The 12,557-nt window shown below is 44.5% G+C and overlaps 1 protein-coding gene across 13 annotated transcripts in view; it reads right to left on the bottom strand.

Moving 5' to 3' along the window:
* Positions 1 to 12,557, bottom strand: part of BCAS1 (brain enriched myelin associated protein 1) — a 100,526-nt gene that overhangs the window by 56,511 nt on the left and 31,458 nt on the right. For all 13 annotated transcript variants that reach the window (XM_061438002.1, XM_061438004.1, XM_061438005.1 and 10 more), the window contains exon 4: positions 10,548 to 11,119. In XM_061438002.1, the coding sequence (XP_061293986.1) occupies positions 10,548 to 11,119 (572 nt within the window). The remainder of the gene's footprint in view (positions 1 to 10,547; positions 11,120 to 12,557) is intronic.

The following is a 12,557-nucleotide window of genomic DNA, read 5'->3' on the forward strand; positions in this document are numbered from 1 at the left end:
ATGCTGGTACTCTATTTCCAGGCTGATCCCACTGAACGGATGAGTCTACAGAACATCAGTTTGGGAAATGCTAGCTTCAGGAATTTAAACAAGATATAAGATGTTTCTAAAAGTCCGAAATGTTCCCTCTTTTTGAGCTCATGTACGCAGTGGTCAACCACGTAGCTGACAGACCGGAATCCGCCACTTTCCAGCCGTGTGATCTCAGCCAAGTTGTTTCACACCTCTGAGTGCTGCTGCTGTGTGAGTCAGTCAGTTCCCTCTGGCTCTTCTGAGTTAGTAAATGCTCACCGAATCAGGGCTGCTCTGATAGCCTTGAAGAAGAGAATCAGACTGGATAATGCCAAAGGGTAAGCAAACTCAAAACGTAGTTTGCAAGTTCATTGCAAAATACAATTCAATTAATATTCAACCATGGGGATTAGCACCATAACATGTTAAAGACTGAATGAAAATATCAAATAAATAGGAGAGATATATGATTCTGCAGTTTGTTAAAGCATCTGTAGCATACATATTGCTCCCCTAGTGGCTCAGTTCAGTTCAGTCGCTCAGTCATGTCTGACTCTTTGTGATCCCATGGACTGCAGCACGCCAGGCCTCCCTGTCCATCACCAACTCCCGGAGCTTGCTCAAACTCATGTCCATTGCATTGGTGATGCCATCCAGCCATCTCATCCTCTGTGGTCCCCTTCTCCTCCTGCCCCCAATCCCTCCCAGCATCAGGGTCTTTTCCAATGAGTTAGCTCTTTGCATCAGGTGGCCAAAGTATTGGAGCTTCAGCTTCAGCACAGTTCTTCCAACGAATAGTCAGGATGGATTTCCTTTAGGATGGACTGGTGGATCTCCTGCAGTCCAGGGGACTCGGTGGCTCAGTGGTAAAGAATCTGCCTGCCAATGCCTGGGATGTCGATTCAGTCCCTGGGTTGGAGAAGGAAATGGCAGCCGGCTCCAGTACTCTTGCCTGGGAAATCCCAAGGACAGAAGGGCCTGGCGGATCACAGTCACAAAAGAGTCGGACATGACTCAGCAACTAAATACAACAACAACACAGCATATAAATGTTTTGAAACCATTTTTCTTGAAGGTTGTGTTCAGCAGAGCTATCATGAGATTACAGCAACATCCTCTAACACGCTTTGAGAAATTGGAACATGATGGGTACCGTCTTTATCCTTGTCAGATTCATCTAAGGAACATTACTGCCTGCCGAGGTGTGCCAGGCAGGACCACCTGCAGACACCCAGTTGCATAGGAAGCAGTCACACCCTTCAGGATCACTGTCTCCCTGTGTGAAAAGGACGATGGTGATAGAAGAGTCCTTCCAACTTCAGATTGTGACTATGTGGGGAATGGAACACAAGTCAGTGGGTCAAAACCAGCATTGTTGCTGTGTAATTACTAAATTGTGTCTGAGTCTTTGCAACCCCATGGACTGTGGCCCGCCAGGCTCCTGTGTCCACGGATTCCCCAGGAAAGAAAACTGGAGTGGGTTGCCTGGCCCTCCTCCAGGGGATCTTCCTGACCCAGGGATGGAACCTGCATCTCCTGCATTGGCAGGTGGATTCCTTACTGCTGAGACACCAGGGAAGCCCAAAATTAGCATTAAAAACTATCAAATGAAATAGGCTAGAAAGAGTAGAATATACCAGCCCATGCTACTTGCTGTAAGAATGGCACTTTCTGTGGATTCTTCATCTCATCCATCTTTTTCTGTGGGTCACAGTCAAGTTAAAGAGCCAGTGCAACGAGTGTATTTAAATAAATGACCGTCGGGAGATACTGCAGCATCTCATCCACTTAGTGAGTTTCTGACATGACGTTGGATAGAAAATAATGTATCTGCTTTCTACCTGTGGCTTATCACCTTTGCTGGCAGAGCCTGCTTTCTGTTGAAGGAACTTTCCACCCTTCCCCCACCTTGCACCTCCAACCAAACATGTGACTCAGCTCCTCCAATGGGTAAATTTTAGGAAACTCATCTTTCATCTGGTAGGACATTATGACTCTACACACTGCTTAGAACTATGGCAGCCTTCTTAAAACCACAAAACCAGTATTTTATAGCAACTGTAAATGGAGTATAACCTTTAAAAATTGTGAATCACTGCGTTGTATGCCTGAAAGTGATAGGATATTGTACATTAACTATACCACAAAGAAAGAAAACGAACACCCACAAGGGATCAAGCCTGTGAACCAAGTTGATACCCAGAGGGTGCTGGAGACAGATGCTTCCTGGGGCCATGAAGATGCTCAACTGGACGGAACCCTTCACTTCTCGAATTCTTATTTATTTTGTACAAGAAATGTACATTTTCCACATGAACTAAGCTACTGTCGAGTCCACAGTTTTATTTTTTTTTTTTTTTAATTGCAGCCAAAGTTACCCTAGATTATCTACTACTCCAACTCCATCATGCTGGAAGACCGTTTGCTCCAGCTCATGATTCTTTATCTCTAAGCTTCTGACCATTTAGCAAATACCACCCTTCTGTTGGCCTCCTGACTGCTGACAGCTTATGTCACCTCTGTCCTCTCAGCAGCCTCGAGGGCAGGCAGAGTCTTCCTCTTGTGGATGAAACACAGGTTCTGAAATGACAGAGTGGCACAGGCTTTGCTCACTGCCGGGTCTTAATTCCAGCTCTGCCTGCAATTCACTCGTGTGGCCTTGAACCAGTAACTTGACTTCTCTGAGCCTGTTTCCTCATTTGTTAAAAGGCAACAAAAACGTCTACCTTGTGGTGTTGTTAAAAGAATCAAAGCAGATAAGGTGTGCCAAATGCTTACTGTCTGGCCTAGGAATAACAAGCTATTAAAAACTGGGGCAACTGCTATTATTTAACTTTACCAAACAGCTAGTAAGTGGTAGAATCTGAACTCATTTCCATATCCATTCAGGCTCCTATCACTTACACATCACCTTGGCTACTATAAATGTTTCATATCAAATGTTTCTTAGTGCTAATTTATAAAGTTCATAAAATTACAGTGCTATAGCTAAAATTTGAATTGTGGTGCTGTAGAAGACTCTTGAGAGGCCCTTGAACAGCAAGGATTCAACCAGTGACTCCTAAAGGAAATCAACCCTGAATATTCATTGGAAGGACGGCTGCTGAAGCTGAAACTGAAGTTCCAATACTTTGGCCACCTGATGCAAAAAAGCCAACTCATTGGAAAAGACCCTGATGCTGGGAAAGGGGGCAACAGAGGATGAGATGGTCGGGTGGCATCTCTGACTCCATGGACATGAGTCTGAGAAAACTCCATGAGATAGTGAAGGACAGGAAAGCCTGGCGTGCTGCAGTCCATGGGGTCGGAGTCGGACATGACTTAGCAACTGAACAACCGCAGCTAAAAGACTTGCTTATTTCATAACTTGGTAATTAAAGATGAGTTTTCCCTCTGTTTTGACAAAGTCTTTTGGTTAGATACTTCTCTTAAGTCATGACCTTATCACCAGAGGTAAACAGCATGAAATAAAAACACACCTCATAATTTACTTGGCCTTTCTAATGTTGGAGATAGGTGGGGTTTTCTTGTTTGTTTGCTTTTGATTTGAGGTTAACTTGGAATTTCCATATTTGCATGTACTAACATTTTTGAACAGCACTTCCTCTCATTATCATTCAGTTTTCCATACTCACAGTGTTATTGCAGTTTCCAATAATTGGTAAAAATATAACATTGAGAATGAGAAGCATGGGTTTTGGAGATGGACAATTGTTTTTTGCTGCATAATTGGGGTAAGTGGCTTGGTTTCACTAAAGTTTTGATTTCTTAATCTGTAAAATGATAAAGATATTAAAATTCTCTTGGACATTTTGATGTTTCAATGAGATGATTCCTTCAAAGAGATTTTATCGCAGAATTTCACTGAATATATAGAATACCCCCAGAATACTAGAGAAATTCATGTCCTCAGAAACCACCCAGGATGGGGGACATCTGGTCAGCTTCATGGAGAATTTGGCCCTTGAAGGTAAAGTTAATTTCTGATAGAGAGAGAAGGAGATGAAGGCAGAGAGAGGCCTGGGGAGCAGATGGTGTCTGCTCAGGTCACATGTTGGCAATTTTGACCAGATGGATTTAAGGGAATAGGAGAAAATACGGTTAGGAAGACAGACAGAAGAGAGCTGGTAGAGACCTCGAGTGTCAGACTAGGAAGCTGAGGCTCGTGTGTATAAGCACTGAAGTTCTATTCTTTCTAAAATAATTTCACCACTTCTGCATCTTTTTTTTCCAACCCAGATTAGGACATAGGCCTCAGCGTATGCAGTTTTCAAGTCGGATTCAATTGTGCTATCTCTGCAAGTTTTAGTTGAAGACTATGGAAGGGAAGAGTAAAAAGACTAAAATTGTGAAGTAACAGGAAGAAAAACCATGATAGTAGTTAAATTTTTATTTTTCTCAAAATGCAATATCTCTGTGTTAAGTACCTCAAAGACTTAGCTCTCATAGGTGTGAAAACTGTAAAAATGTGCCTGATAGGATCATTATCCCCATTGTACAGATGAAGAGACTGAGGCTCAGAGCAGTTGTGTGACTCGCCTGACGGGAACGCGTATGTGTTAGTTCACTGCTTTATGCCACACAGAGGACTCCGGGGACCTTGGTTCTTCCGTTCCAACCCCACCACTAAAGAGCGGTGCTGTGAGATGGAGTTGCCATCACCTGAGACGAGACGCCTATGGATTAAATGAGTGGGCATTTTGCTGTAATCGCTGTGGGGTGTGGATGAACAGTTCAGTTTGGGGCATATTGAGACTGAGATGATCAGCGCATCTCTTATTATCTGTAGCTTAATATCCGACGCTCTCTTAATATCTGTAGCCTGAACAAATTTGTGGATCAGTGCCTTTATCACAGCCTCCCTTAAAAATGTGTGTCTCCTACTAGATTATACAGTCTTTGAGGGTCCAGGACCATAATTTTTCATTTAGATGCCTTGCACAAATTTGGTGTTTAAATAACAATCGGAAAATTTACTTCAACTTTAAAAGAAAAAGAATATCCTTGTTTCAATCTGCATCTGTGTTTGGCTTAACACTTAAAACACCCCTTTACCCCCCACACAAAGACACCTCTGGAATTGCCAGTGACAACAGAAATTTAGTGTTTTTCTTTTTTTAACCAAAAAAGTTTCCATGATGTGATCAGTTTTCAGGGGAATGAAGTTCCTAAATAAATGCTTATCTTAAAGTTCTGGTCCAATTGTTGGGGAGAGGAGAAAAAAAAATGCCCCCCTGCCAACACATTGGTTTGTTGAATCACAGCTCAGTGAAACCTTTCAGGCATATAATTTATCTTTTCTTTGGCCTATGTAGTAAATGCTTCATTTGTTCATGAATTCTGGCCTTGTTTTAATTATGCTATGCTCTGAATGTAGTTTTATGAGGCACAAAAATAAGATTGTCGTTCTGAAAACACAGAAGATTTGTGTGTTTCCCCTAGAATGAAATGGTGGTATCTTTTTCCCAGTTCACAGCTCTGTGGGTTTGTGGTTGGAATTCCAATCCAGCAAGGGACACAGCAGTGAAACTGGGGGGAAGGGTTTGTGTGGGCTGGCGGGGAGGGACAGCTGAGCCCAGGGCATAATTTACCCTCAGAATTCTGAATCGATACATTGATGGCCGCGGATGCATAATGTGCTCTTCCCACCAAGAAAGCCATTGATTGAGAAGTTTTATTCCTGTTACTTTCTGAGGGCCATCCTCTTTCATTCCACTTCCAAGACAATTGATTTTTCCCCCTAAATACAGGCTGTATAGCCAGAGAGCAGGTCAGAACTCTTAATAATAAGGCTGTTCTGTTGTTGTTAAAAATCTTTGCAAACATATGTATCTGAATATCCACAAGTTAACGGACTAGCAGAGACATCAGCAGCTCTTTCATAACTTTTCCATTTTTATCAGCACATAGGCCAGTGCAGGTTTGATCCCTGGGTCGGGAAGATCCCCTGGAGGAGGGCATGGCAACCCACTCCAGCATTCTTGCCTGGAGAATCCATGGACAGAGGAGCCTGGCGGGCTACAGTCCATGGGGTCGCAAAGGACAGGACTGAGCACGCACGCAGGCAGACAGGCAGAGCGGGCACTCCATATTTCAAATTCCAGTGATACAACCAACCAAAAATGGAAATTTTCTGTGTAACAAACACAGATGCAAATTTCGTGGCTGAGTCTAAGGAAACAAATGCACTTAATTCCACATTGACGATGAGTGGCGATTTTTAGATCTTCTGAGAGGTTACTGTAACTTCCAAATATCACCCACGGGCCTGGCTATATTAAATACCTGCCATGTTGCCAACACAGACCCCCACCTCCTGGATCAAACTTGATTTTGGAACTCATTCCACTCCAGCTGAGGTGCTGTCCCAAAGAGCGTGCAATTAAAAAAAATAGAGTTGATAAAGCACAATTCTTAAACCTTCCTGCCCATTTTTTAGGATAGGAACGGATTGACTGCCTTAAGTTTTTATGGTTAAATATGTTCAAGGGTCGGTTATCAGAGACGGAACTGGTTTACTTGACTACTTTGGGGGTTTGGATGTGTCAAGAGACTTCTATTCAGAGATGGGATACTCAGTCCTTCATTCTCTTCCCATAAATAACGAAGTCTTTTCTCAATTCGGGCAATGGGCTGGCTTTGGACGCCCCTGGAAATGAAACGTGACCATGCAAAACTCAGAATGGCCTGGGGAGCCCATGGCCAATAACAGGAAGCCACAAGGCTCAAGTAAAACAGTCAGTAGTTTTTCAAATACTCATGAATATTGATGTCCTTGACCCAAGACAAGGACTCTGGGCTCCGGGTGCAAATATTTGATGGACGCTTTCCTGGGCCACCTAGACTGATTCTCCTTGAGTCTGGACAACTTCTCCAATACTTGGCCTCCCCCACCAGAGCCCTGGGTGCTTGCATCGTAACTGTGGATTTTTTGTACCTCTTCTCTTGCTAGACCACAGACTCCCTGAGGCCAGCGACCTTATGCTGTCCACCACCGTGGTCGTGCCTCACCTGCGTCTGGTAGCGTCACACTCAGTAAAGATCTGATGTGTGCATGCACGCTAAGTTGCTTCTGCCATATGCGACTCTGCTGACCCCATGGACGGTAGCCCGCCAGCCTCCTCTGTCCGTGGGATTCTCCAGGCAGGAACACTGGAGTGGGAGCCATTCCCTTCTCCAGGGGACCTTTCCAACCCAGAGGTTGAACCTGAGTCTCCTGAACTGCAGGCAGATTCTTTTTTTTTTTTTTTTTTGCTTTTATGTCTTCTTAAGGAAGATTTAGATGAACATAATTAACTCTTAGTGTATTTTTTTTCACAGCACAATTCCTTAGGCTTTTGATCCCTCTTTCTTATAAAGTCATTGCTTAGCACAATTTAAGTTCCAACTGTTAATGTTCCTCACTGGAAACTATTGTTGTAAAATTTTGAGAAGACAACTGTAGTTTATTGTTTTGTACTTTTTAAGATAAATATTTTTGTTCTTTGATTTCATTGATTATAAAAGAAAAGAGGATATGATATGAATATAACAATAATATTTATATTAAAGAATATTTGACTGTATTTAAAAACCTTCTTTTTTTTTTTTTTAGGTTTCTTTTATTTATTTATTTTTTTTATTTATTTTTTTTTGCGCATTTTTAATTTTTAATGTCAAGCTTAAAGAAAAGTTCCAAAAATAATACAAATAATATCCATATAACCTCTGCCCAGATTTTTCACTTGTTCTTATCATTTCACCCCATTTCTTTATTATTTGTCTGCTCCCCACCCAAAAAGTTTTTTTCTAAACTCTTGGAAGGCCTGCTGCAGATATCATGGTTTTTATTCCCATGAAGTATCCCACATACTTCAGTACATATTTCTGAATTTCCTAAGAATAGGGATATTCAGTTAATAACTGTAATAGTACAGTTGTCAACTTCAGTAATTTAACATGGATAAAATACTTTTATTAAATCTACTGTCTGTATTCTAATACTGTTAACTGACCCTCAGTGTCCTTTTTAGCACTTTTTCCTTCTAGTACAAGATCTAGTCCAGGATCAGATATTGCATTTCATTGTCATGTTGATAAAGTCTCTTTTAATCTGGAACACTTTTACAGCCTTTCTTTGTTTTTTATGATATTACTTGTTAGGATTTGTCTTACATACTGCGGTGCTCCCATGTTGGGTGGATATATATTTATAATTGTTACATCTTCTTCTTGGATTGATCCTTTGATCATTATGTAGTGACCTTCTTTGTCTCTTTTCACAGCCTTTGTTTTAAAGTCTAATTTATCTGATACGAGTATTGTGACTCCTGCTTTCTTTTGGTCCCAATTTGCATGGAAAATCTTTTTCCAGCCCTTCACTTTCAGTCTGTATGTGTCCCCTGTTTTGAGGTGGGTCTCTTGTAGACAACATATGTAGGGGTCTTGTTTTTGTATCCATTCAGCCAGTCTTTGTCTTTTGGTTGGGGCATTCAACCCATTTACGTTTAAGGTAATTACTAATAAGTATGATCCCGTTGCCATTTACTTTGTTGTTTTGGGTTCGAGTTTATACACCATTTTTGTGTTTCCTGTCTAGAGAATATCCTTTAGTATTTGTTGGAGAGCTGGTTTGGTGGTGCAGAATTCTCTCAGCTTTTGCTTGTCTGAAAAGCTTTTGATTTCTCCTTCATACTTGAATGAGATCCTTGCTGGGTACAATAATCTGGGCTGTAGGTTATTTTCTTTCATCATTTTAAGTATGTCTTGCCATTCCCTCCTGGCTTGAAGAGTTTCTATTGAAAGATCAGCTGTTATCCTTATGGGAATTCCCTTGTGTGTTATTTGTTGTTTTTCCCTTGCTGCTTTTAATATTTGTTCTTTGTGTTTGATCTTTGTTAATTTGATTAATATGTGTCTTGGGGTGTTTCTCCTTGGGTTTATCCTGTTTGGGACTCTCTGGGTTTCTTGGACTTGGGTGATTATTTCCTTCCCCATTTTAGGGAAGTTTTCAACTTCCTAATCTGCAGGCAGATTCTTTTACCATCTGAGCCACCAGGAAAGGCCAAAGATTTGATGCCAGCATACATTTGAAGACTCACTTTGAATTAAACAGAAAGTTTATTCAGTAGGCTCCTGAACTGTTGCATTTAGGGAAGGGGCATTTAAAGGGCAATTTTTCTAACTTTCGAAAGAAAATTGAAAAAGCAGTTCTTGGAATAAAAAATTACAGAAAGGACAAGAACGCTGATAGCATGAGCCTTAACATACGAACCTTATGATCTTTTCCCCAACTCTGTCTAGAATTTTCAGCTATTGTCTAGTATTTACAATATCATTCCTGACACCACCTGTTGGTGTCAGATTAATGCGATACTTATTTTCCTGAATAAAAATAACATCCGGACAGTGCCTGGCACATTGTAAATGCTAAATAAACGACAGTCAGAGTTACTATTAGCAACTTGGCAGGGAAGCTAGCTGTCATTAAGACAATTATATTGACAACCATGTAATAATAATCAGCCCACCTAATTTTTTCCTGGCTCTAATCTCAACTAGAGATTCTTGACTCCCAAATTTTGAAAAATACTGTTGCTTAAAAATCCATTAACTACAGGAATAAGTGCCTTAAAATACAATGTATCTACTTTTATTTCCTTCTTCACTCAAAGAGTTCTTTTCTGGGTCCCCAATACAAACAAACTCTCAAAGTTAAAAGCAAATGCTCTTTTTTAAGATCAAAAGAACTTGCCTTTTTCTGCACAGGAAAGAAAGCAACTGATTTGGATGCCTCTTAAAAGAAAAAAAAAAAATCTTGTTTTTACAAAGGGATTACCCCAGCTTGTTGGAAAATAATTTGTACACAAAAGAGTTGGCCCAGAGCTGTAAAAGCCCTTTATACACACTTTAGTGCAAAAGATAGTTAAAGATTAGCCCAGGCTATTAAAAGTAAGAAATGCAATGCATTTCAAAAAAAAGCCCATAGACACACTGCATACGAAGCCAGCTACTGAGACAGGCAGACATTTCAGTCTTTTGGAAACCGTCTTTATTCTGCTCATGCCTTTCCTCCAGACTCCACTGATCATAAATGCAACCTGTCCAGCTCTGCCTTTGATAAATGGAAGGACGGATTCATCCGTATGTTAGTCACCTCCTCTTTTCTGTTACATAAAACAGATGCCACAGCTGTTATTGTTCTGGCAACAGATGTTTCTGCCACAGAAACACGGGCAGGCACCGGGCTCCAATGTGCTGGTTGTTCTAGAGGGACCTATGGCCCGTCACCTCGTCAGGACCCCTCAGTGATGGCAGAGCAAGACACGCACGATCGTCCTGCCCCACAAGGACCCCTCAGTGATGCCAGAGCAAGACGCGCGATCGTCCTGCCCCACAAGGACCCCTCAGTGATGGCAGAGCAAGACCCGCGCGATCGTCCTGCCCCACAAGGACCCCTCAGTGATGGCAGAGCAAGACGCGCGATCGTCCTGCCCCACAAGCGCCCCCCGCACCCCACCCCGAGCCTGCAACAAGAGCAAAGCAGATCGTCTCACCCTCTCTGCAGGGCCATCCTCGGACTGCGTGGATAACCCAGGAGCTTCGGTGGCCGGGTGAGGATGCTCTGTGCTCTCAGCCTCCAGCGGGAGGTCCACGGGGGCTTTGTCCCGTCCCTTGTCCAGCTTGAAGAGTTTGTCAAAGAAGCTGGAGTCCTTGGGCTTGGCGGGGGCTGCTGCCCCGGGCTCAGACGGAGGGTGCTCCGACCCAGGGGTGGCAGCGAGGCCCTCCGCCTGGGCCGGGGTCTGCCCGGGGGTTTTATCCGGGCCATGCCCGGGTGCAGCTGCCACCGGAAGGGCCATGGGCTCACTCGGGTCTTTGTTTCCTGGAGCTTTATCGGAGCTGACATCAAGCCTCACGGATCCACTGGATGAATCCGTGGCTTGGTCTCCGGTACGCCCTGGTACAGGCCGAGAGAGTGTCAAGAAAAAACGAGATTTAGCAGCTGGTGCCTGGGGTTTGGCGTCCTTCCCAAGACTCTCGCCGTTGGCCTCCGCAGCCGCACTGGTCTCCATTGTCTTGGGGGAAGAAGCGGCCACATTATCCTCCTGGATGCTGATTCCCAGATCGACTGTAAAGGCAAACATGAGCAGCGGTCATTCACCCCAGAGAGGACATCCGAGGGTCGCGGACGGACTCCCCGCATTTCACACGCAGAGGCGGGGGAGATGGGCTGGGGACCCTACTGGGCCCTGACCCCTCTGCGGGGCAGAGGTCAGCTGTCCAGGCGTCTTCCGACCGAGGCGAGGGGGAGGAAGCCAAGCAGGAAAGCACCTGCCGGGGCCGTGTGAGGGACACACCGACTCTCAGCTTTATCCCCAGGGATCCTGCAAGAAGCAGGGCATCGCGATTTCACCTGGGAGGCAGGCCAGCTGCCACAGGCTTAGGGGAACAATCTCCCGACCTCGGCCCCCTGTCTGGGTCGGGAGAATTCTTTGTCGGGTCCACCTTGTGCCCCACAGGGTATTGGGTAGCACCCCACGAGACACTGAGCACCCCAGAATGCCCCAACACCCCAGAGCACCCTGACTGGGGACCCCAGAAATATCTCTGGGTGTTGCCAAAACATGCATTTGAGAAGTGCAAAGCTGGACTGTCTATTTGACTCTGAGTTACTGAGCTTTTCTCTGCCTCAGTTTTCTGGTAAAGTGAGGAAAACAGTGGAACCTACCCCTGTAATTTTGTTACGGAGATTCCATGGGTTAATATTCTCAAAGCACATCAAGCGGTGCCTGGAATATAGCAAGTGCTCAATGAACAGCAGAAACATAAGTCATCATCGTTGCTGCTGAGGGAGAGAAGTGACAGCCAGGGAAGCTGGGGCAGCCTCTCCCGGCCGCCCAGAGAGCACAGCTTATTCCAGAGGTCACTCGCTCTCCGTCTCTCCTGCACTAGCGTCAGCTGCCGAGAATACAGGCAGATTTTAAAAAGGACTACTCAGATGCTGCCATTCTGACATCTGGAAGGGCAGGCGTCTACACAAGCAGGTGGGTTAGACCCCCAGCCACAAGACTGCACATGGGTTCTGCCTCCTTCAGGGAGGGGCTCTGCTCCCACAATCCACCTGTTTCTGCTTTGAACTCTGCACAGACCTCACTGAACCGCCTCACCTTCTGGGTCGCTGTTATAAAGCAGTGTGATATTCAGGAGAAAGATACACTGCAAAACTGGGTATCACAGGTGAAGACCAAGCTCCTCGGGCTGCCCTGGAGGTCCAGGGGTGGAGAGCCCACCTGCCGGCGCGGGGGACGCAGGTTCAACCCCTGACCTGGGAAGATCCCACAGGCCACAAGGCAACCCTCAGGCTGCAGCTACTGAAGCCCGTGCACCCTAGAGCCCGTGCTCAGCAACAAGAAAGGCCCTGGCAGCGAGGCTGAGCCCCGCACGGAGGCAGCAGCCCCTGCCCGCCACAACCAGGGGAGGCACGAGTGTGCATGCAAAGATGTAGGGCAGCCAAAATCAATCAAGCGTATTTTAAAAGATCAGGATTCTCTACCCACAAGCTGAGT

The sequence above is a fragment of the Bos javanicus genome, chromosome 13 (genome assembly GCF_032452875.1).
Source record: "Bos javanicus breed banteng chromosome 13, ARS-OSU_banteng_1.0, whole genome shotgun sequence".
NCBI classification, from domain to species: Eukaryota; Metazoa; Chordata; class Mammalia; order Artiodactyla; family Bovidae; genus Bos; species Bos javanicus.